The 25,610-nt window shown below is 17.3% G+C and overlaps 7 protein-coding genes across 7 annotated transcripts; 3 read left to right on the top strand and 4 right to left on the bottom strand.

Annotated features, from left to right (window-relative positions):
- Window positions 1-570: 570 nt before the first annotated feature.
- On the bottom strand, window positions 571-3,195 carry PGAL8A_00165100 (zinc finger protein, putative; the record flags this gene model as incomplete). The annotated part of the gene is made up of 1 exon (XM_028675208.1): window positions 571-3,195. The coding sequence occupies one exon, from the start codon at window positions 3,193-3,195 to the stop codon at window positions 571-573; it is 2,625 nt and encodes an 874-aa protein (XP_028526763.1).
- Window positions 3,196-5,494: 2,299 nt separating this feature from the next.
- On the bottom strand, window positions 5,495-7,186 carry PGAL8A_00165000 (zinc finger protein, putative; the record flags this gene model as incomplete). The annotated part of the gene is made up of 1 exon (XM_028675207.1): window positions 5,495-7,186. The coding sequence occupies one exon, from the start codon at window positions 7,184-7,186 to the stop codon at window positions 5,495-5,497; it is 1,692 nt and encodes a 563-aa protein (XP_028526762.1).
- A 409-nt stretch (window positions 7,187-7,595) lies between these two features.
- Window positions 7,596-8,401, bottom strand: PGAL8A_00164900 (conserved Plasmodium protein, unknown function; the record flags this gene model as incomplete). The annotated part of the gene is made up of 3 exons (XM_028675206.1): window positions 7,596-7,790; window positions 7,957-8,068; window positions 8,310-8,401. The coding sequence occupies 3 exons, from the start codon at window positions 8,399-8,401 to the stop codon at window positions 7,596-7,598; spliced, it is 399 nt and encodes a 132-aa protein (XP_028526761.1).
- Window positions 8,402-9,526: 1,125 nt separating this feature from the next.
- PGAL8A_00164800 (rhomboid protease ROM7, putative) lies at window positions 9,527-10,519 on the top strand (the record flags this gene model as incomplete). Its single annotated transcript, XM_028675205.1, has 1 exon — window positions 9,527-10,519. The coding sequence occupies one exon, from the start codon at window positions 9,527-9,529 to the stop codon at window positions 10,517-10,519; it is 993 nt and encodes a 330-aa protein (XP_028526760.1).
- Window positions 10,520-11,050: 531 nt separating this feature from the next.
- PGAL8A_00164700 (conserved Plasmodium protein, unknown function) lies at window positions 11,051-15,602 on the bottom strand (the record flags this gene model as incomplete). Its single annotated transcript, XM_028675204.1, has 2 exons — window positions 11,051-11,319; window positions 11,453-15,602. The coding sequence occupies 2 exons, from the start codon at window positions 15,600-15,602 to the stop codon at window positions 11,051-11,053; spliced, it is 4,419 nt and encodes a 1,472-aa protein (XP_028526759.1).
- Window positions 15,603-16,365: 763 nt separating this feature from the next.
- PGAL8A_00164600 (small subunit rRNA processing factor, putative) lies at window positions 16,366-18,630 on the top strand (the record flags this gene model as incomplete). Its single annotated transcript, XM_028675203.1, has 1 exon — window positions 16,366-18,630. The coding sequence occupies one exon, from the start codon at window positions 16,366-16,368 to the stop codon at window positions 18,628-18,630; it is 2,265 nt and encodes a 754-aa protein (XP_028526758.1).
- Window positions 18,631-19,433: 803 nt separating this feature from the next.
- Window positions 19,434-25,431, top strand: PGAL8A_00164500 (patatin-like phospholipase, putative; the record flags this gene model as incomplete). The annotated part of the gene is made up of 2 exons (XM_028675202.1): window positions 19,434-19,647; window positions 19,802-25,431. 2 exons carry the CDS (start codon window positions 19,434-19,436, stop codon window positions 25,429-25,431), a joined length of 5,844 nt encoding a protein of 1,947 aa, XP_028526757.1.
- Window positions 25,432-25,610: the final 179 nt, after the last annotated feature.

Raw genomic sequence — 25,610 nt, 5'->3', positions numbered from 1 at the left:
CAAAAAATATTTATTTTATATTTATTTTCATGATATATAATATTTGTTTTAAATTTTATTTTTTTAATTCATTCATAATAAGAATAATATCAACTTATTTTTAATTTTTTTTTCAAAAACCAATAACTAAAAGATTTGTTGCAAATATAAAATATTTAATTTCTCTTTTAAACAATTTTACACAACAAAAAGTGAAGTATCTTTCTATATTATTATAAAAAAAAAAAAAAAAAAAAAAAAAAAAAAAATTATATTTTAGTTTTATAATCTAGAAGAAAATATGAAATAGTCATATGAAATTTAAAATTATTTTTTTTAATCATTAAATTAAAAAAAAAAAAAAAAAAAAAAAAAATTAATTATATTGGACATATATTTTAAATTATAAATTTGAAAAAAAAAAAAATTAACATATAAAGACAACTCTTTTAAGTAAAATGTATATGCTATTTTTTTTTAATTTTTTTTTTTTTTTATCCTATAGTATTGTATTTATATATATGTATATTTCATTTTTAATATATACAGATATATATATAATTTACTAATTTTCCCACATTAAAAGAAACTTTAATTTAAATAAACTTCATCATTAAATGTGGAAGGAGGGTAAGCACAATAATAGTAACCATAATTTCTATTATTTAAATTATAAACCATCGGATCATTAGCTAATGGGTTGATAGGATATTGTTTGTTAATATATAATTCCATATCATTAGATAATGGTTTCATTATATTTTTTTCATAATTTATATTTTGTGGATTTGCATTTACAATATAACTATATACTGATGATGGATTTACATAGGGTTTTGATTCTTGCACATTTTCAATGCTTATATTTCTATTATTTCTTTGATAGTCAATATATTCTTGATTATTCATATATATTTCTTTTTTATAAGATTTTTTTTTATTATTTAATGTAACTAATCTTGACATTTTTTTTTTGTTTTGTTTATTTTCTCTTTTATTATATGTATTCATTTGCTTTATATTCTCTTTATGTTTTATAAGATCATTTTCACTTAAAAAATTAGAGTTTTTTTTTTTATTTTCTTCGTTTTTTCTATCATTCATATTTGTATTCACTCCATATTCTATATTCATGATGTTATTTACATTATTATTTGTTATTTTTCTTACATATGAGTATTTATTTCCTTCAATGTTTCCTCTTTTTTCTTTTATCTCCTTACTATTATATTCGTAATTATTTCCCCTTGTGTTTCCTTCATAATTTATATCATTTTCATATATTTTTTGTATATTATTTTCATTACTATGTATTTCTTCATCTCCATTTACATAATCTACACTTAGTTCATCATCTTCATCTATATCTCCCTCACCTACTTCTTCATCTTTTATTTTTTCATCATTCGTTTCTTCATTATTTGTTTTTTCATCATTCGTTTCTTCATCACTCATTTCTTCATCACTCATTTCTTCATCATTTATTACTTTATCTTGTGCATCATCTTCATTTATATCTTCATCATTTTCATTTTTCTCGTTTATTTCACTATAATATATTTCTTCATTTACGTCTTCATCATTTATATTCTCATCGTTTATTTCTTCACTATTCATTTCACCACTGTACGTCTGTTCATAATTTACCTTATCATCTATAACTTCTTTATATCCTTTTTTTTTATTATTTATTTCTTCTATACCTTCATCTGTTTCTTTTATTTCATGAATAGTTTTATTTATTATACTTTTGTTTATGCTTTTATTATAATTTATATTTTCACAACTCATATTATTATTTACTTTATCAATCATGGCAAATTGTCCGTAGTTGCATGAATTGGGATAATAATATAAATAATTAGCGTAATAATTAGTTGGCATATATGGTATGTTGTTTTGATGATCATACATAAGAAATTCATTTGGTTTTATATATTGTGAATACTGATTAGACATATTAGCTTCATTTTTACACATTTTACTATTTAGTTGATTATAATTAAAATATGGATTAAATGTATTAAGTTTAATTGGTATTTTACTATATAATAATGTATTTGGAAAATTATTTGCATAATTATAATCTAAATAGTTTATTTGATTTTCCATACCATTTATATATTCGCTATTATTTGTATAATTCATATTATTTATCATTTCAGAATTTTCTCTATTTTTTCCTTCACTACGGTCTTTGTTTTTATTATTTTTTTTTTTGTTTTTACTTTTATTTCCTTTTGTTTTAGTATCATTTATGTGTTTTTCTGAAAAGTTACTAATATTTTCTTCTGTTTTTCCATAGCATTGATTTAGATCAACTCTTTCATATGTGTTACTTATATTTGTTTCATTTATCTTGTTTTTTTCTTCACCCATATAATTTAAGCTTGAAGATATAGTTGTATTGCTATCAAAAGTTCTTTCTCTTTGATCATTATGTTTATTAGGTGTACTGTTAATTACATTTATGTCCTTATTAAAATCATTCTCATTTTTGTTATAATTAAAATTTTTTAATTTTAATTGTTTATCTTTATTTTTATTTCTAATTTTTTCTTTTCTTTTTTTTTCACCTTTATGATTTACTCCATTATTTTTGTATACATAATTATTATTAATATTTTTCATTATATTTGCATTGTTGTATTCATTCATTAAGTTCAATGCGTTAAAATTATTTATCATCGTATCAAGATTTTTATTAAAACTATCATTGTTATTATTATTATTGTTATTATTATTATAATTATTGCTATTATCTTTATTTATGTAGTTTCCATTATTATTTATTTTATTTACATTATTATCTATACAAGTTAAATTATTTTGCATATCTATTTGTGTGTTCTTCTCTAATAAAATATCTGGAATTCTTGGAATTCTTAATTCATCTATTGAATGAGCAAAGCGACATGTAGACCCATTTAAACATGTATTATTTGCCACAAATTTACACATAGAAGATTTGTATGCAAATAAATTTTGTGCTGATTTTAATTCATCTTGGTTGTGAGCATAATTGCATTTTTTATTAAAGCATTTCTCTCCTTTTAACAACTTATAACATAGTTTAGTTCTTTTCAAATCTGGAATAGATCTTAAATCTTCAATTGAATGAGCATAATCGCAATTATTTCCTTCTTTACATCTATTTTCCATATGTAAAGGACATAGTTTAGTTTTCCAAAAATGTTGACGAAGAGTTACTGACATTTTCATTTTTTTTTAAAATAATTACAACTATATTTAATTATAAGAAATATAAAATATGTATAGATGAAAAAATAAAAATTATAAATTAATTTTTAAAATATAAAAATTATAAATTAATTTTTTTATAATCCTATTTGGTTAATGGAAAAAATATTATACTTAAATGATAATTATTTTTTTAATCAATTTTCCATAAAAAAATTATAAAAAGAAGAATATAAATTTAACAAATCAATCAAATAAAAGAAAAAAAAAAAAAAAAAAAAATTGGACAAATTATATAAACAAAAAAAAAAAATCGAGAATATTAATAAAACAAAACAAAAAATAAAATTTTATTTCAACTATATGAACAAATAAATAAAAAAAATTATGAAGAAACAATATAAAATTGGCAAATTCCTTTTATTGTAAATAATAAAAAGTTTTATTTGCTACATTTTTTGACAAATTATGTATTTAATAATATTCTATCAAAACATTTAGATTGTTTCTAATTGTCTTTATATAAAATTTAAATAAATAATTATTTATTAAAAACAATTTTATAGATTTAGGAAGTTTATTTAATTTCATTTAATTAATAAAAAAAAAAAAAAAATAGAAATATTTTGGAATTTTTTTAAAAATTTTATTGATTACTAAATAAAAAGTAAAAAATATAAAAAAAAAAAAAAAAAAAATATTACATAGGACCTAAGATGCATTTTTTATTGTCTTATTATTTTATTGTAGTTTATTTTTTTTTTTTATTTTTTTGTGTAGTTAATGACAGAATAAATATATACATACATACATACATACACACACACACACACACAAAAAAAAAAAAAAAAAAAAAAAAAAAAAAAAAAAAAAATAGTGCCTATATTAATTCTGTATTTGTTCATAATTTTTTTTTTAATACTTTTGTATACACATCCAAAATTTGATGAAGAAAATATCTCAAATGTATGAATACTAAATAGAATTATAAATGAATAATAATATATACATTTACTACATATATGATTATGACATACAAAAATAAGAATTATTCACTATCAAAATATTAAAATACATTATCTACGTATTTTTGCATTTAAAAAAAAAAAAAAGAAAAATACAACAATTACAGTGGAAAGAACTAATAAGAAGAAATATAAAGAATAAAAATAACAAAGAAAAGAAATTATTAAAATTGATTTTCTATTCTATAATATTTTAATTAAAATTTAAATTTATTTACTTTTCTTATCAAAAAAAAAAAAAAAAAAAAATACACTTTTTATTATAGTTCTATTCATTCATATTCTATGTTTATTGTATTCTTATGACTTAAATTTTTTTCTTTATTTCATAAATACTTTGGACATTTAATATATAAAAAAAAAATATAATAATACCTATATAAATAACTAATTATCTCTTTTCTATGTTTATTAAATGATTTAATTTTTTCATATAAATTTTTATTTTTAATGTTTAAAAAAACTTTATTCCACTTAATATAATTAAAATTTAGCAGAACTATTACTTAATTTACATTAAAGGGGGCAAATTTACGAAAAATTATTTCCTTAAAATTTTATATAATATTAATTTTCGTAACTATAAATACTTCTAATTAATGGAGAATAATCCTTATATATATATATATTAATAAAAAAAAATGTTTCATTCTGTGATTTAATGGCATGCAATATTTATTAAAAAATTTTATTAAAACGCAATCAAAATCAAAAATTATGTTACAAGTGTATTTTATATTAAAATTAATCTATATAAATAAAAATGCAGTTTTCACTTTTTGTGATATAATTATGAAAAAATGACATAAATAACAAAAAAAAAAAAAAAAAAAAAAAAAAAATTTTACATATAATATATTTCATTACAAAAGGAAATATTAAAATTTTTATTTTCACAAATATAAAAGACAATCAAATATATAATAAAGTAAAACCCTTAAAATTCCTGATTCATGGTTTAGTTTTAATATTTTTTATATTATTCTACATTATATTTATATAATTTTTTGATTATTCCTAATAACATATACTCCTGTCTACATATATATATATATATATATATATCATTAGCAATTATTTTTAATTCATAGTATTAATATTACTATATGTTATTTATCTTTTTTGCACATATAAGTCATATTTTTGAACTTATATTTTGTTTTAATTTCAACTTTTATTTTTTAACTTCATAATTTTTATTTATTCATTTTTTTTTTTTTTACTTTAAGATTATTTTAATTTAAATGAATGTTATAATCTTAGCGAATCTATCTAATAATTAATTTGTTTTAATAATCTTCTGTCTTCATAGAAGTAAGACCTAGCATATCATTTTGTTCAAATGTTCTTTCATATTCTTCTTCTTTTAAATTTTCATCATCAATTTTATCACTAGAAATATAACTATTAGATGCTATATCATCAATTATCAAATCAAAAGGAAATAATTCTTCTGATTTGCATAATTTATATAAATTAGTAATTAAATCTTTAATTTTTTTAGTCATGGAATCATCATCGTTAATTATATCTTCTGTATTTTCATTCTTATTCTTGTGATTATATATATTAGAATCCCCAAGCAAAAATTTGAATTTATCTTCTAAAGATTCGATAATTTTTATGATTAGTCCTTCAACAGTGGTTAATGAACCACCAAGTGTACCATAATCTGAAGTTAAATCGATAATTGGAATATGAATAGATGCTGTTTCTGATTTAATTACAAATCTGTCTAAATCACTTTTATTTTTTACCGTGAGAGTAATTTTTTTCCCTTTAGGATTAATTTCTCCACTACTTTTTATTTCGCTTGTTTTAAAATTACAATTTGCGCAAACATATGATAAGATTAAACATTTTTTAAAACCTGGTATAACAATCTCACAAAAATTATTGGATCCTAAATAATTGCAACATGGACAATTAGATGTAAATGATTCAATTAATTTTTCTTCATCATCACTTGCAGTTTTATAGTTCATGGTTGCATTTTTATCATTATTATTAATATATTTTTTTATGAAATCGAAATTTTCCTTCTTTATATTATGTTCTTCATTTAATTTATTTTCACTATGATTCATATAGCTTTCTTTGCCATCTACACCTTTTTCTTCAAAATCTTCCTCATAAAAACCTAATTCATTTAATTCTTTTTTAGTCCTTTCATAATGTTCTATTGTAACTATATTATTTTTTATATCTTCATCATAATATTCAAGAGAGCTTAGTCCTGAAGGATCAATAATTTCAATGGTGAATGGGAATTCTTTTGATATAACATATTTCGATAAATTATAAATTGTTGACTCGATCATTTTTATGTAATTTTCTATTGTTATTTGTTTACACGCATTATTTTCATTAGAAGTTTCGTTTTTATTTACTTTATTGCTACTTTTTTTTTCTTCCTCTACATTATTTTCTTGTTTTTCTTTCTTTATATCTTTTTCATCTATCTTTTCTTTTTCCTTTTCTTCTTTTCCTTCTTTTTCTACTTCGTGAATATTTTCTTCATTACCTTCATTAGCTTCATTATACATACTTTTTATATTTTCTAAATAAACACTTAGATTATTTAACGCTGTTTGTATAAAACCTTCAATTGTATTGATAGATCCCTTTTGAGTTTCTTTCGGAATTTCAAAATCAATTTCAGGAATTTTTAAAATTCCATATTCTGATTTTATTAACTGTCTATCTAAATGTTCATCCTTTGTTACTTTAAAAATTATTTTTATACCCTTATCTTTTATAGTATTCAAATCTTGGATAACATTATTTTTGTAATTACAAAATTCACATTCAAAAGAATGTATTAAAACATTTTTAAAATAAGGTATCTCAATTTTAACAATTTTATTTATTCCTTCTTTTTCACAATTTATGCACATTGACTTAACTTCAATAGTATCATCTAACATATTTCCTTGTTGATGAGTATTATTTATTTGTATATCCTTTGGAATATTTTCCATTTAAAAAATAAAATAAAATAAAATAACAAATTGTGTTAATATAAATTTACTTCCTCTAAAAATAAATTTAAAAAAATTTCCTCAAAATTTATTTATTCAAATTTTTTAACAAAAGCAAACAATAAATATATATACATATATATATATAGGATTTTATTTATTTTTATAATTTTAAAAAATGTACGTTTTAAATTGTATTATTAATTTAAAAAAATGTTAATGTCATAAACAAGTAAAAAAAAAAAAAAAAAAAATAATTGATGATTTATTTGAAAAATTAAACCATCACATAATTTTTATTGTAAAGAAAAAAAAAAAAAAAAATGAAAAAAAATATGAAAAACTTTAAAAATAAAAATTCATTATATTCATAAATATTTTTTTTTTTTTTTTTTTGAATTATAAAAAGTTATACACCATTTGATTCAAAATACTGATAACTCTGTAATAGTGGAATGTCGTTATTGTTATAATAATAAACAATATATTTAATGATAATGAAGCATATAGAAAAAATTACAAAGTAAAATAGAATATAATTAACAAACAAATAAGAAAAAACCATAAATGCCATATATATGATTAATGCTATCAATACCCATTTCTAAAAATAAATAAAAAATAAAATTTATATAATTAACGGTAATAAAAAAAGTTTTACTAATTATAAATTTGAATACAAATTTATACAAAAATAATACATATATATATATAATTAAAAAAAATATTTATTTTATTATATATATGGTATAATATTCTAAAAGTTTTACTATTATTTTATTTCTGTCAAAATGCATTTCACTAGATAAAAGCTCATTATAGTTGTCATGTTTGTTTTGCATATTATCACTTGTATATAATAAATTATATATAGTTGAATTTCTAAAAAAAAAAAAATTCAGATAGCATTGAAAAATATTATAATACTATTCATTTAGATTAATAGACGTTCTTTTAATTTATACATAATTTTTCCAATTAAATATTTATACATTTTTGTTTGGTTAATAAAGAAACACATTGAAGAAATTAATGATACAATTTTTTTTCTTATTTTTTTTTTTTTATATTCATTAATTAAAAATACGTAACTAAATAAATAAAGAAATGTATTTTTAAGAACCTTTTAGCTAAATCTTGCATCGCATTTTTCATTAAACTTAAGGTATTTTTAAAAATGTCTCCTAATCTGTCCAAATCTACATTCCTACTCATCTAAAAAAAAAGGAAATATATTGAAAAAAATAATAAAATTTTATTATGGTATTTATTTTAATATCATTAATTTATTTTATTTTTGTATAAAAATCATGCTAAATTTTTTTATTACTATGATTTTAAGGTGAAAATTTTTTTTATTTAAATAAAAGAGTATTTTAATATTTATGAAATTTTAAATTTATTTATTTTCACTTCTAATTAGACATTAATATTTAGATAATTTAAGAAAAGTAAAAAAAAAAAAAAAAAAAATGAAAAAATATTTTAGCTTATTTAATAAATTTTTTATGAAAAAATAGTTGGACAAAAATTTTATTTTTTTTTTGATAATATATCTAATATAATTCTTTTAATTTATGCATTGAAAAAAAAAAAAAAAAAATACACAATTTATTCTTTACAATTATAAATATATTTTACTAATTAAATATGTGTACATATATTATGCTTTTTTATATACATATATAATGTATATATGTGAATTTTTAATAAATTTGCATTTTTGTTTTTTTTTTTTTTAAATGGATTAGAAAATATATTATTTAAATTTTAATACCTTTAACTATTTACATTATTACTTTTTTATTATAAAAATTTGAAATAGTAATTTACATATATATTTATATATATACTTGTATTTTTTTAATATTTTTAATTGTTTATATGTTTTCTTTTCATTTTTTTTAATGTAAATAATATATTTAATTAATAAATTATTAAATAAAAATTATCAAATAATTAATCAAAAGTTATATATATATATATAAATATTAAAAAAAGTTAAATATACCCAAAAAAATAATCAAAACGATTATACAAAGTAGCAAATAATAAATATTTAAAAGCATTTTTTTAATTAGTTAATTATTAAAAAATATAAACAATAAACATAATAAATGAATAAATCAAAAAAATACTCAAATAATTGCCTAAAAAAATTGAGTTATATGAATGGAGAAAATGCTTAATATATTAAAATATAACAAAATATATAGAACAGTAATATATATGTATATATATATATTTGTGTATAGTTATATGATGTCTTGATAGCTTAAAGAATACTTTTGTTAATAAATATAGAATATATTTAAAAAAATGTATAATGATTATTAAAGGATGAATATTGTAATTTTATTTTTCTTTTCATTATATTTTTTAAGAGGAAATTCATTTCATCATAACAAAATAATTTATAAAAAAATAAATACAGATAATAAAAGCATTATATTTAAAAACAAACATAAATTTTATCTCTTAAAAAAGGAAAAAAATATAAACCAGTTATATTCTATAAGGAGTCCTATATCAAACTTACTGAATAATCTGAATCCAACAAATGTAAGAAGAATAATTGAAGTAGTTCCATTTGATAAAATAAAAAATGTTTTTCATGGATATTTTTCATATTACAATAGTTTATTTAAAAAATGTAAGTTAGACAGAATAATTATAGCATTGAATACATTATTATATTTATATTTAAATCAAGTAGACAAAAATAAAGAAAAAAAAATTTTTTTTCATAAAGGGAGCTTATTAGAAGTAAAGGATGAACAAAGATGTGAAAAATACAAATGTAATTACAATGACATTTATAAGAATAGAAATTATAAAACTTTTTTTACTTCCATTTTCATTCATAAAAATATTTTACATTTATATTTTAATATGAGCTCTCTGATATCTATATATAGACTAATTTCATTAATTTATACTAATAATCAAATATTAATTGTATTCTTATTATCTGGTTTTTTATCTAATGTATTTTCTTACATTTATGATATGAAACAAAAAAATAAAAACGTTTTTTTAAAAGATGTAGTTGATCAAAATTATGTAAATAAAAATTATTTTATTAATAGAAGTAACAAAATTACATGTGGTAGCAGTTCTTCTATTTATTCTTTATATGGAATGCATATTACATACATAATATTTTTTTATTTTAAAAATCGATATATTATAAATACAAATTTTATATATAATTTTTTTTACTCATTTATTACTTCCTTACTTTTGGAAAATGTAAGTCATTTTAATCATATTTTCGGATTTTTATGTGGATCACTGTTTTCTTTTTTTATCATTTTATTTGATAAAAATTAGATTTTTTTTTAAAATAACATATGTTAAATTAATTTGAATAAATATATATATATGTTAAATGCATTTATTTATCTAAAAATATTTTTATAATTTTTTTTTTTTTAATAATAGTTTATAAAAAAATGTGAATAATAATATAAAAAAATATATATGATGTTGTTGTATAAAAAATAAAAATACATTTTTGTTTTTATCAAAGCATATTAAATACAAGTAAAAAAATAAAAAAAAAAAAAAAAAAAGGAATCAAATAAAACAAAAATTTTAAGTATTTTAAAATTCTTATAACGAAAAAAAATTATAAAAAAAAATAGACTACAAAATGCCATTCAATATATAAATATAATTAAATATTATGAAAGTGTATATTTATTCATAAATATTTATGTAAAATTATATACAAAAAATTGCAAGAAAAATTTATTACAATACTATTAGATAATGTAAACAAGCATTTTAAAAAAAAAAATAATTTAATATATTTTTGTAAAAGTATTTATTTATTAAATTAGAAAAACAAAAAAATATCATTTATTTAAACTCATTTAATATAGCATCTAAATTATCATCATCATAAGCATGAGGATTATTTAATAAAAGTATTTCGATGTTTTTATTTTCAAAGAAATCTAAAATTGTCTTTTTTGAGTTTAGAATATATTTAATCTTACAAAAAAGTAGCAAGAATAAAATTTTATTTTTTTTCAAATTAGTCAAATTTAAACACATTTCATCAAAATTTTTTAAAAAATAATTTTCTTCATATGGTAACAGATCTTTCTCATCAAATTTGTTATCTCCTAAAAAAAAAAATTCATGAATAAATAAATAAATAAATAAATAAATATATATATATATATATATTAAAATAAGAGAAAAAAAAAATAATAATTCCATTACATTATAAATAAAAAAGATAAATATTATTTATACCTTTATAATTTTTCAAAATAAAAAATAAACTACTTGGAATTAAGACAAATTTCTCATACAAATAAATTCTTTCATTTTCATCAATATTTTTTTTTTGATAAACAAAATTGTAAATTTGTTCATTTAATAGATAAAAGAAATAATCTATCATGGATAAAACAACTTCTTTATGTAAAGATTTACATAAATCTTGTATTTGAAAAAATTCAAAAATTATATTAATTATTTTAGAAGTATTAATTAAAAACTTTTCTTCAATAAAAATAATATCTTTTTTTAAAAGAAGAGAAAAATTTTGTTTATAAATTTTTAATAATATTTTTTTAAAACTGTTCATATTTATATGAAATTTATCAATGAATAAATGCACTTTTTTTAATATACCTATTTTATTTATAAATAAGAAAGTTTTGTTTCTTGAAAATTTTAAATATTTTTTTTTATTTTTTTTTATTACTTCATGTTTTTTACCTAATGAAAGGCATTTTAAATAGTTATCATCACTACTATTTGATTCAAATTTATTTATTTCATCATTTAAAAAAATAGTTTTCTCATTTGTGTCACTATTATGAGTGAACTTATTTTCATCGATAACTTTACAATTTCTTTCTAAATCAAAAATATCGAATATAATATCCTTTTCATTTATATGAAAATCAAATAAATCTTTATAATTTAAATAAACATTATTAATATTTTCTAAAACCTTCTTTAAAAATATATTGTCATTAATTACACTTAAAATTTCTTCTTCTTGTTCATTTTTCATGTTTATACGACAAGTAAATCGAAAAATATAAAATGAATAACTTAAAAAAACATTGTAAATATTTTTAATAACTTTATAAGAGAATAATATCATATTAATATTAGTAATATACTTCAATTTTTCTTTATCAAATTTTTCATCTTTAAAGTTTAGTTTTGAATTTTTTTTATCTACATCACTTTCTAATTTGTATTCTTTTTTATTTTTTTTAATTTCAATTAAAATTTTATATGATAAAAATACTATGCGATAAATAATAAATATTATATATATTAAGTTTTTATGAATTCTTATACAACTTAAATTATTTTTCTTAATAATTATATTTATGTTATTCACATTGGAGTAAAAGTTAAAATCTCTTTTTTCCTTTTCATGAGAATAAGACTTCTTTATTTTAATTGAGGTATCATTATCAGTATGATCTTCATTAGTTATTGTTATCATTTTATTTTCATTTGTTTTATTTTCTTTTTTTTTTTCAATGATTTTTTTAAAGTTATTTCTTTCTGTTATATTCTTTTCTACTTGTTCTCTTATATTTTTTTGAAATACTTCTTGCTTTTCTTCAATAAAATTCAATACCATATTATAATTGATTTCTTCTATATTTTTTAACTCATAACTATGTAAATCAAAAAAACAATTAAATATATAATCATCTATATTTTCATCTATTAAAATATACTCATTTTTTTTACTTATGAACATATCATTTAATAAAAAATATGTGTAGTTTAGATAATAAAAAAAATTATTCTTAAAAATATTTTTTATTAAAAGAAGAAATTTATTCTTTTCTTTTTTCCATTTATATATACAATATATATTATAAATATTACTTAAGTTATTTCTTTTTAAATTCATTTTATGAAAAGATGAAAATATATTTTCATTTAATTCTTTATTTAGTATATATAGAGAAAAATTCTGACTATTTTCTAACTGATTTTCTTCATCTTTTTCTTCTTCTTTATCTTCTTCTATTGAATTATATTTTTTCTTCAATTTTTTCTTTATATTGCTTAATTTTTCTTCATCGTTCAAATCAAGTTCATACTTATTAAAATATATATTGTTAATTTTTTCTTTATTTTCCTTATTTTCAAAATAAAAATTAAAAATATTTATGAATTCATCTCTATAAAAATTTTCTTCCATGTTCATATCGAAAATCTTTTTTTCTTTTTCATTAATAGAAAATAATAATTCTACAAAATTATAAAAATCAAGAAGAGATTTTGAAAAAACAGAAAAGATATCGAAATTTTCATTACTTTTTTCTATATCATCATTATTATTATTATGATTAATGTTATTATGATTAATGTTATTTTTGTGATCAACATTATTATTACGATTATTATTTTCGTCATCATTACAATTTTTATAATAGTCACTATTTATATTGTTATTACAATTTTCATGATTCCCATTTTTATAATTTACTTTCTCTTTATAAACGTCTTTGTCAATTTTTTCCTCATTTATACATGTATCACCAAATGAAACATCATTTTTCATTTTTAAATCTTCACTTTTTAAATGTTCTTTTTCTGAAAACTCTTCTTTGTATGAATTATTTTTATCTTCATATATTTTTTTAATATTCTTCATTGATATGAAAATATTATTAAAAAAGCTTTCCATATCAATAAAAATATGATATTCATTTTCCTCAATATGATCAATTAAATTTATATTGATAAAACAGAAATTTTTCAATTGTTCTTTCTCTTTGTTCGTAATATCACTATTATCTAATTTATCTATATAAAATAAATAACTTTTAAACTTTTCAAATAAATTAAAAGAATTATTTAAAAGTATATTCGAATTATTTCTTCTTATTACATTTGTAACAAAATTTTTTATATTTTCATATTTTAAAGAATACTTATTTTTTGCTTCAAAAATATTATTTAATATTTCTTCTACATTAAGATTTTTTATAATACAATATATTAAAACTAAAATTTTAAAGAAATGAAAAAAAATATGATTTTTTATTTTTTCTAAATATGTAGTATGTTCATTTAAAATATACGCAAAATGCCAAAACATGCTATAAGAAATTTTTTGTTCTTTTATATTCCCATTTTTTGAGATATCACTTGAATTTAAATATATATATTTATATATCATAATGTTGGTATTAAAGACAAACATTTTTTCAAAAATTACATCAAGTAGATTCTTTAAGTTATTCAATATATTATTATACTTAATTTTAACATCTTTCATGAAATTTATTTTGTTATTTAGTATCATGGAACTTGAATGTATGTTAAATAATTCTTTTAAATCATCCATCAATCTAAAATCAGTATTTTTTTCTTTATTATTAATATAGTTTAAGTTATTTTCATAGGATTTTTCTGAATGGTTTATATTTACAAAAGACGATGTTTCTCTATTTATGTTATCTGATAGTATAGTATTATTATTTGAATTAATTAAAATAACATTTTCATTAATATTTTTTCTTATTTCTTCGTTTGAAATTTTTTCATTTTCATTTCCGTTTAAAATATTTTTATCATTATGTATTTTTTTTATATATTTAAAGATAGCTTTTATTAATAAGATATGCTCCTTACAATTTCTTAAATAAATCAACGATTTAAAAATTTTTAATTTTTCATAGTTCTTTTCAGATTTCTCTAAAAAATGTATAAAATTTTTTAAACAGTTAAAGAAGTTTTTAAAAAATATCAATGAGTCATAATTTTTTTTTTTTTTTTTTTTAATTAAATATAATTCATACAGACTATCATTTCCTTCTAAATTTTTTTCATAATTCTTGATTTCCTGATTAAATTTTTCTAGTATTAAAAATTTATCACTATAATCATTTTTAATTTTATTTTTATTCATTAAGTTTTCAAGGTTTTTACTCCTCTTTTTTATCTCTTCATTAAATACGTCAATTAATTTATTAAAATCTTTAATTTCAATATTTTTTTTATTTTGTAGTATTTTTTTTATATTTATGTTGCCTATTTTATTATTTTCTAATATATTATCCTCTAGACTTTCTTTAATTTTTTTTTTTTTTTCTTCTATTTGTAATTTAGAACCTATTTTTATATTTTCTTGTTCACAACTTACAGATTCAGAATTAATTTCATTATTTAAATACTTTTTATTTATACTTGTATTTTCTGTATCAACATATTTGCTAATTTCACAATTTATATTTTCATTAGAATTTTCAACAGTATTTGTTTTATTTATGAAGGAACTTAAATAATTTATTGAATTGTTGTTAAATAAGTTTTCAAATAAATTCTTTATTTCTGCTTCATTTTTTTTTTCTTCTTTTTTTAAAGTTGTATTTTCTTTTATTTTTTTACTTAACTCTTTTAATTCATTCATAATTTCATTTATTTTTTTATTCTAATTTTGGGCTTTTTCTCAATTTCATCTTCACATTAACACTAACATATAACAATATTTAATATTTACTAAAAATAAAACAAAATAAAAAAAAATAAAAAAAAAATTTACAAAAAAAAGAATTAATTGTATTTTTTTATAAACTTTTGTTTGAAACTATTTCTATATTTTAAAATAAAAACATGCATATGAGTAAAAAAAATATGAATACTATTAAATTTTTTTTTTTTATTTACACGTTTTACTTATATATATATAGAAAAATTTTCATTTTATCGATATTAGCATGTTCATTTTTTTATTTTTATGTTTATTTTTTATTTTTATTTATTTTATTTTTTTTTTTAAAGGAACTTCAAAAGTTGCAAAAATTTAATAAAATAAACAAATAAGTAATTTTTCATTTTTTAAAATAATATATATTTAAATAATGAAATAATTAAATAATTTGTTTTACATTTTTTTAATGAAATTTAATCAAAGCATAAAAAAAAAAAAGAAATGTATATATAATAAATTTAATAATATTTAAAAAATTATTAAAAAAAAAAAAAAATTTAAATAAGAAATAATATAAAAAGTTAATTTGTTTTATTATATTAAATATATCAATCGTGAATTACAACATTTGTTATATTTTATGTATTTTATTATTTTTAATTAATTTCTATGAATTTTTAAATTTTTCTACAAATATTTTCTTTAAAGTTTATAGTTTTTTATTGAATGTATCTTTGAAAAAATGGCAAAAAAAAAAAATTACTTATCGGTTGATACAAGTAAAATAAAATTCGTTGAAAATTCTGAATCGGAAGATTTCGAAATTGAGAACGATAGTAATACTGAAAATTTTAATTCTGATGAGGAAGTGTTAAGTGATAACAATGAAGAAACAGATGATAACACTTCCATGATAGATTTAAAGGAATCAATAAATAACAAGAAAAAAAAGAAAATATCTAATTATGATGAAGATGAAGAAGAGGAAGAGGAAGAGGAAGAAGATGATGAAGAAGATGATGAAGAAGAAGAAGATGATAAAGACAAAAAAGATGATTATATCAAAATATCATGGAATAAAAATAAAAGAAATTATTATCAAAAGGAAAGTGAAGAATCATCAAGTGAAGATGAAGAAGATAAAAATGAAAGAATAAAAGAAGCTATTTATTTAAATAAAAAAGAAAAAGAAAATATAAATGAAAATGATTTTGATTTGCATAATATTTATATGAATGATAAGGATAACTTACAAACCAAAGATAAAGAAGAATGTGATTCCTATAAAGAAAAGGATATCGTTAAACAATTAATTAATGATATAAACGACGATTTAAAAGAAAAAAAAAAAGAGATAAAAATAGAAAATAAAGATAAAAATCAAGTTGAAGAAATAATTATAAGCGAGCAGAAAGAATATAAGATCCTTTTAAAAGAATTATCATTCAATATTCAAAAAGTTTTCAATGAAATTAAAGAAAATAAAAAACTATTTGAATTTAAAGATATTAATGAAAATAATGTTAGTCCTTCCGATATTAATAAAAATACTTTACTATATCTCAAAAAAAAAAATGAAACATTATTAACATACATAATATATATTATATATTATGTTTTTCTAAAGATTATGAATTGTTATAGTCATAGTCATCCAGTTTTAGATAAATTAATATATATGAACACTATCATATCTAAAACAAACGAATTAGATAGTAAAATAAAATTCAAAATTCAACAATTAAATAAATCAATGGAAAATAAAATGGAAGAAATAGATTCACCCAAAGAAAATGAAAAGAATATTTCCAAAAAGGAGAAAAAAAACAAAATCACTGAGAGAAAATTACAGGAAGATGAAGAAGATGAAGATGATAATGAAGTTGAAGATGAGGAAGAGTTAATTGATTCTGAAGGAGAAAATAATGGGGAAGATGTAGATAATGAGAATGAAAAGGATAATGAAGATACTGAGGATGATGAAGAAATAGACGACGAAAATGAGTTAGATAGTGAAGATAATGAAGATGAAGAAGATGAAGAAGATAAAGAAGAAGTAGATGATGAAACAGAAATAGATAGTGAAAATAGTGTAGATGAAAAAAATAAAAACAAAAAATACAAAATTAGTAAAAGTATTATAACAGAATACACAGATAGTCATATTAGAGAGAAGGAAAAAGAAGAAAAAAAAAAAAAAAGAGAAAAAATAAAAAATGAGAAAAATATATTTTTAAAAGAAATTAAAGATATGATTTCAAATAGACCAGAAAAAATAGAAGAAGAAAATTATTTAAAAAAGATGGAAGAAAAATTTATGAATTTTGATGAAAAAATTTTAAATAAAAAAATGAAGAAATTAAGCAAAAAAAAAAATAAAATGAATAATTTAAGTAACGTTGGAATGACAACAAATGATTTATTGAAGTTTGTTGAATTACCTGAAATGAACCAAGAAAATGATAAAAACAATGAAGAAAAAAAAATATTTAGAAACAATATTAATAAAATAAAGCAAATGAAGAAAAATAAATTAACAAATAATCCAAATGATGACTTTGTTTCTTTTAAGAAGTTTGACAAAAATAAAAATGTAAACTCTTCTTACAAAAGTCAAGACAAAAATTCAAATGTTACGTTTACAAAGGTAAATACAATAGAAGACGAAGGAATTAAAGACATGTTGAATTTTAAAAAAAAGAAAAAAGAAAAAAGAAAAATTCTCATGGATAATAAAAATAAAGAAATAAGAAAAAAATTAGTTGATGAAGAGAATGAAATTAATGAGAGAAGAATTCCAAATAAGAAAATTATACAAAATAAAGGATTAGTAAGAAAGAGAAAATCAACCGATGGAAATGCAAGAGTACATAATAGATTTAAGTTTATGAAAAAGATGAAAGTTTATAATAGTCAACATGCTAAATTAAAAGTTCATGATGATAACTACATGGGAGAAAAAAGAGGAATAAATCCATTCTTGAAAAAGTCAATAGATATTAAATAAAATTTAAATGAAAAAAAAAGAAAAAAAAATACAAAATATATAAACATCTATTGTAAATTCATCACCTTTTTACTTTTTTTTTTATTAATTTTTAACTAAAATGTATGATAATATTATATAAATAAAATTTGTTTTATTTTAAAAAATTTTATGTTATCAAAATTTTAATTATCTAAAAATCTCTTTTTACCATTTGTTATATTAAAAAATTTTATTATATTTTGTTATCTTTTTTTTTGCTTTTAATTTACACATGTATATATATTTAATTAATATTTTCACAAAAAAAATTAAATAAAATAGGTTATAACTAAATTTGATATGTATTATAAGAAATAATTTGTTGTCATCTTGCTTAACTTTTATTAAAATTAAAAAAAAAAATTAATAAATTAAATAAAATAATCTTTATTATTAATAATTCTATTATAACTTAAAATAATGAACAGTTTCTACGTATAATATTTTATATTTAAGCACGAAGTTTACTTTTTTTAAAAATATTCAAAGAAACAAAAAAAAAAAAAAAAAAAAAAAAAAATATAAAAATAATTTTAGCAATAATAAAAAAAGTATCTACGTAAAATATAATAAAATAAAAAAATTTAAATATGTATATAAAAAAAAGGGAAATTAAAAATGATTAATATAAGGAAATATTGAAAATAAAAAAAAAAGTGATTAAAAAAATGAGTGTAATGAAATTATTACGTGATATATTTTTTAAGAGTTTAAAAAATATGAAACGTTAAAATTAAATTATAAATTTTTTATATATTCATTTATTTATTTGTTTTAATAAGATGGTTAAAAATGTTTATTTTTTTTTGGTTTATTTAGTGTATTTTTTTCGTATGTTTTCAGAATCATTAAGAATGCAAAAAAATTTATTTAAATATATTAAACCTATTTCAAATAAATTTAATTTAACAAAAATTAGAAGAATAAATATATTCAGAAAAGAAAAACAAATAAAACAAGTGAATATTTTAAATGATGTTGTAAATAAATATATTGGTATAACATGATAAATCTATGTTAAAATAATCATAGGCTAAAAATTTTTCTTCTTTATACTATTATTACTTTTCCCTATCATTATATATATATGTATATGTAGACTTATTTATTCATTTTATTTATTTTATTTTATTTTTTTTTTTTATTATAGGTCTTGAATTATTTTTTACGAAATTGAACAATGTAACAAATAACAAAGAGAAATTAAATTATATAAAATTTTTACATAAAATAATTGAAGATAAAACATGTGAGCACATAATATTCAGTAGTAATAATTATATGAGAATAATTATTTACATTTTAAATGAGAGATTTATGCTAATTAAAAAAAATGAAGAAAAAAATGAAAACCTTGATTATGAAATAATATATAGACTACTGTTAATATTCAAAAATTTAACAAAATATAAAAATTTTTATCACATTATTTTAAACAATTATACTCATAAAAACATGAAAGTTTCCTTACTTTATATTATTATGAATATTCTAAGTGGGAAAAATAACAGTGAAAAATATAAAGAAGCTAATTCTATTTTTAATTATTTCACGTCTTATTTTAGAAATAGTGATGATGCAAAATATTATATTGCTGATAATACATCTGTAAATGATTCCAAATTAAAAACAGATAATATTGAAAAAAGTGAAATTGATGAAATGAAAAATGAAATATTTAATATAGGAAGAAACATTCTACTGAAATTAAAAGATGAAAAAATAAATATTGAAAATAAAAAAAACGAACAAAAAGTGACAAAAGAAGAAATCATTAAAAATGATAAAGAATTCAAAATAGAATCGGCAGACAAGGTAACTATAAAACAAGAAAAAGAAAAAATAGAAATGAAAAAAGAAGAAAATATTACCGAAATTAACATAACAAATAATAATGATAAAAACAAGTTTGACGAAAAAGAAAACAAAGAAAGTTTTAACAGAAATGAACAAATTTTAACAAATAAAAAAAAAGAAGAACAAAAAAGCATGGGAAAAATAAATAATTTATCAGGAAAAAATCCAGATGAAGTAAGTATTGACTTTAATAATGTAATTTATAAAAAACAAGAAGGAAGTAATAATGAATATTCGAAAGAAATTGAAAAAAATAATGATACAAACGTGAAAACAAGTAATGAATTAGAATACAAACAAAATTATGGAGAAAAAGATAAGGAATGTATTAATAATAAAGTAAATGAATTAATTGATAGTTTAGAAGAAAATGTATTATTTCTTCCATTTTATTTTAATAAAAATTCGAAAGATAATATTTTAACTAGTATAATAGTTAATTTTCAAAATAAAAAAAATATAATAGTTTATAAAAAGAAAATAAGTGAGAAAACAAACAAAAAAGAATTAAGAAAAGAGAATATAATAGAATGTATAGGGGATGAATATAATTGTAATAATTATTATGATATATATGAGAATTATTCAGAAGATGATTTGGATATATTAAAATATGAAAAAAAAAAAATTAACAAAAAACAAGATGATAAAGAAGATAAAAAAAAAAAGGAAAAAAATAATGAAAAAGAAATAAATGAAAATAAAATAAAAGAAGAAGAAGTACAAGAAGAAGAAGAGGAAGAGGAAGAGGTAGAAGAAATAGAGGATAATGAAGAATTAAAAGGAAATCATGAAAAGAAATATGATAAAAATAGTATTAATATAATTTTTAATGATATAAATGATATAAAAGAGAATGAAAATGAAATAGAAACAAAAAATAATATAGAGAATGAAAACAAAAGTAACTTGATAAAAATGGGTCTATTGGTATTAATAAAAAAAAATATAAATTCAAATGATGGAAATATAGTTTTAAATAGGACTAGCAATCAAATGAATAAAGAAACAAATAACTTGAAAGAAGAATTAAATAATGATAAAAATGAAAATATAAAGAACACCACTATTAGTTCATTAGAAAAAAAAAAAAATATGCATAATTTTTTAAATTTATATAAATATCTAAGTAATATAAATTTTAAATTATTTGTATTTAAAGGTAGTGATAAAAAAAATCAAGAATCTAATGAGTATGAAGAAATATTTATAAAAAGTAATAACAAAAAAAGAAAAAATAAAATGGATACTTTTATTCTTACTGGTTATGTGAAATTTAATTTAGAGTTATTAAAATATTTTAAAATAAATAATGAAGATAGTAAAATAAAAAGTAATAATATTAGTATAATTAATCCCTATTTAAATTTAGTATTACTTAAAAATTATATTGAATCCTTATTTAGTTTTATAAATATAAATGAATATTTAACAAATAAGTTGCTCAAATTATTATATGAAATATTAATAGAAAACAGAAATTCTGTGATATATAATTTATATTATTATACTATTTTAAAAAAAGAGAATTTGGAAAAAATTATTGATATATTATCTAAAAACGTAAAAAACAATTTAAATAAAGCTAATACAACACTTATACTAAGAATATTGTATATATTATGTTTTCAACAATCTTCATATACTAGTATAACAAAAAATAATAAGAAAAAGGAAAAAATTGAGCTTCTTTATAAGAATATAACAAAATACATAGAAGATTTAGAAAGTGAAAGTTTCATAAATGAGTTACAAAAAAACGAAAAGTTAATTGATTGTTTGAAATTATTATCACTATTTTTTGAAAATAAGTATAGAAATCAAAATTCATTTTATATATCCGATGAAAAGAAAGAACAATTTTTGTATGATAATAAAATATTTAAAAAAAAATTGAATAATATTTATAATAGGCATTTTATATGCGAATATAAAGATTTAATTATAATAAGAAAAACAAACATTATTTTGAAATCGTTAGGTGTAAATATGTTTGATTTATATAACGAAGTTATTTTTACAGAAAGAGAAAAAAAAACACATGAATATTTAATGAAGGAGAATGATATTAAAAAAAATTTTATCAATTATTTTAATGATATGATAAGAAGATTCTCTTTCAAAATTAAAAAATACGTTTTATATAAAAATAAGGAAAGCAATATAGAAAAGGAAATGGATAATTATGCTTTGGAAAACTATCCAAATCAACATGTAACAAAAGTAGAAATTCAAAATAAAAAAGAAGAAAAAGATTATATTAAAAGTAAGAATAAAGAAAATTTAGAAATATGTAATGAAAAAGAGAATGTTAATTCAATAAATATAAAAAAAAATAATAATAATAATCATATTAATACAAATATTGATTATAACAATAATAATAATAATAATTATAAAAAAAATGATAATATTATAAATGCCAATGAAGGAGAAAAAAAAAAAAAAATAAAATGTATATATAATTTGAATAATAGAGAATATATAAGTTTTGATAAATTTAGAAATATTATAAAACATTTAAAAAAAAAAAAAAAAAGAAAATTACGAATTTTATGTCTAGATGGAGGAGGAATTAGAGGATTACTATCAATAGAAATATTAAAGTGTATTAATAGTCATTTAAAGAAAAATATATTTGAATATTTTGATATTATATGTGGTACAAGTACAGGAGCAATAATATCTATCTTAATAGGATTAGAAAAAGCTCATTTAAATGAAATTGAATTTTTATATAATATATTGATTAATAAAATATTTCAAAAAGATATGTATGCAGTTAGAAATACTAGATATTTATTGAAACATTCATATTATGATTCAAATATCTTAAATAATATTTTAAATTCTTTTTTTAAAAATATTAAAATGTTTCATTATAATTCAGATTTTTTTACTCCATATGTATTTACAGTTTCAACGCAAATGAATATTAATCCATTACAACCCATTATATTAAAAAATTACAATATCAATTTAAACAAAATAGAAAAGGATAAGGTAGAAAGAGACAAAAAAAATTCTATATATTATAATGATATTAAACATAATAATATTAATGATGATTATTACGGCAATGAAACTTATGATTGCCTAAATGATGAAGAAAAAAGCAATAACATTCATATAAATAAAAATATAAATAATTTAAGTATATATAAAAGTTTTTATAATATATTTGTTAAATATGTTTTAAGATGTACTACTGCTGCACCTGGATTTTTTAATTTTTTTTCTTTTGATAATAATATATATGCTGATGGTGCTTTATGTTTTAATAATCCCACTTTATTAAGCCTGAATGAATTAAAATTAATTTTTTATAATTATATCAATAAAAAAAAAATAGGATTTTTTGATAAAATAAAATGTTATTTTTTTAAAAACAAAAAAAAGGAAGAAGAAAATGTAATAAATTTGAATGATTATATTGATTGTATTGTAAGTGTTGGCACTGGTAAATATAAACCTCAAAAAATAAATGAATTAAATGAAAATAAAAGTTATGATACATTTTTACGTTGGGATGTTTTATTAAAACAAATTGTCTATTCTATCACCAACACTGAACTTACACATGATATATGTAATAATTTTCTTGATAAAAATAAATATTTTAGATTTAATTGTTTCATTAATAATATTAAATTAGATGAAACGTCACCAGAAATTATTATGAAACTAAAACAAATAGGTAGAAGATATTTTGAAGACCATAAATGCAATCAAGAAAAATTAATCAGATTAGTAAATATATTAGAAGACAAGAATGATATAAAAGAGTATTCTAAATTACAAAAAAAAATGTGGAAGCATTCTTTTATTGATTCAGTAAGATACAAAATTTATAATTTTTTTCTTCCGAATGAACAAAAAAATTATGAAGAACATCCTTTTCAAAATAATTATAATGACAATTTGAACCATGTTCATAAAAATGAAGAACATAATTCAATCACTACTGATAATAATTTAAATGAAACAAAAAATAATTTAAATAAGAAAGAAAAAAATAAAAATTCTTCATATTCTAATTTTAATTTTAATTTCATTAATGACGATGATAAATTTAATTTAAATAATATTGAAGAAATATTAGATATAATAAATAAAAACAATAGTTCACTTAAAAAAGGAAATTCTTCTAATGGTTTTTTTCATTTTTTTAAAAAATTATTTTATAATAATAATAAATTTCTTAAAAAGTTGGAAAATATGAATAAAAACAATATATTCATTAAATTAAAGAAGGAAAAAAATAACTATGTGAATGTTGTACCTAATACTGGTATTAGAGTATTACTAAATGAAATTTATTTTATTCTGTTAAAAAAAAATTTATATTTTCATACAGATGATAATTATTCGATTAATGACGTTAATCAAAAAGATTATGAAATTAATATTGATAAAATTATTCCATCAAAAGAAAAAAAAGTTCAAACAATTGATGAAAATGAGCAAGAAAAAGATAACCATATTGATAAAGAGAATAAATCTGATATTAAAAATCAAAATCCATTAGATAAAAAGGAAGAAAATTTAAATAAAAATGATAACTTAAACAAGAATGATAATATAAACGAAAAATATAATATGAGTGAAATATATAATGATGATGAAAATCAAAATAAAAAAGATGACAATAATTATAAAATAAATAAAAATGATAATGTAGAAACAAAATGTAACCTTAAATATCCATCAGATATCATAAATGAGGAATTACTAAATGTAGATAAAATATCGAATGTTGTAGATAATAAAAATATAAACAAAAAAAGAAACTTAAAAAATAGTAAGGATTACTATCAAACTGACTATGATATTTTTAAAAAGATAAATGAATATTCATCTAGCGAAAAAAAAAATAATATAATACAATCTTTAAAAAATCTTTTTTTTGGAAAGTATATATAAAATTAAAAAAAAAGAAAAAAATATTATTAAATTATTATATTTTAATATATAATTATATTTTACATATTATAACATTTGTTTTATTTTTTTGTTTTACATATATGTAAATGTACCTATTAAGCAAACAGAATTATAAATTTTTTTATTTTATTCTCCTTTTTAATATTTTAAACACAATT

Source organism: Plasmodium gallinaceum (assembly GCF_900005855.1).
Source record: "Plasmodium gallinaceum strain 8A genome assembly, contig: PGAL8A_v1_65, whole genome shotgun sequence".
NCBI classification, from domain to species: domain Eukaryota; phylum Apicomplexa; class Aconoidasida; order Haemosporida; family Plasmodiidae; genus Plasmodium; species Plasmodium gallinaceum.
This window is presented reverse-complemented; position numbering and strand designations above follow the sequence as displayed.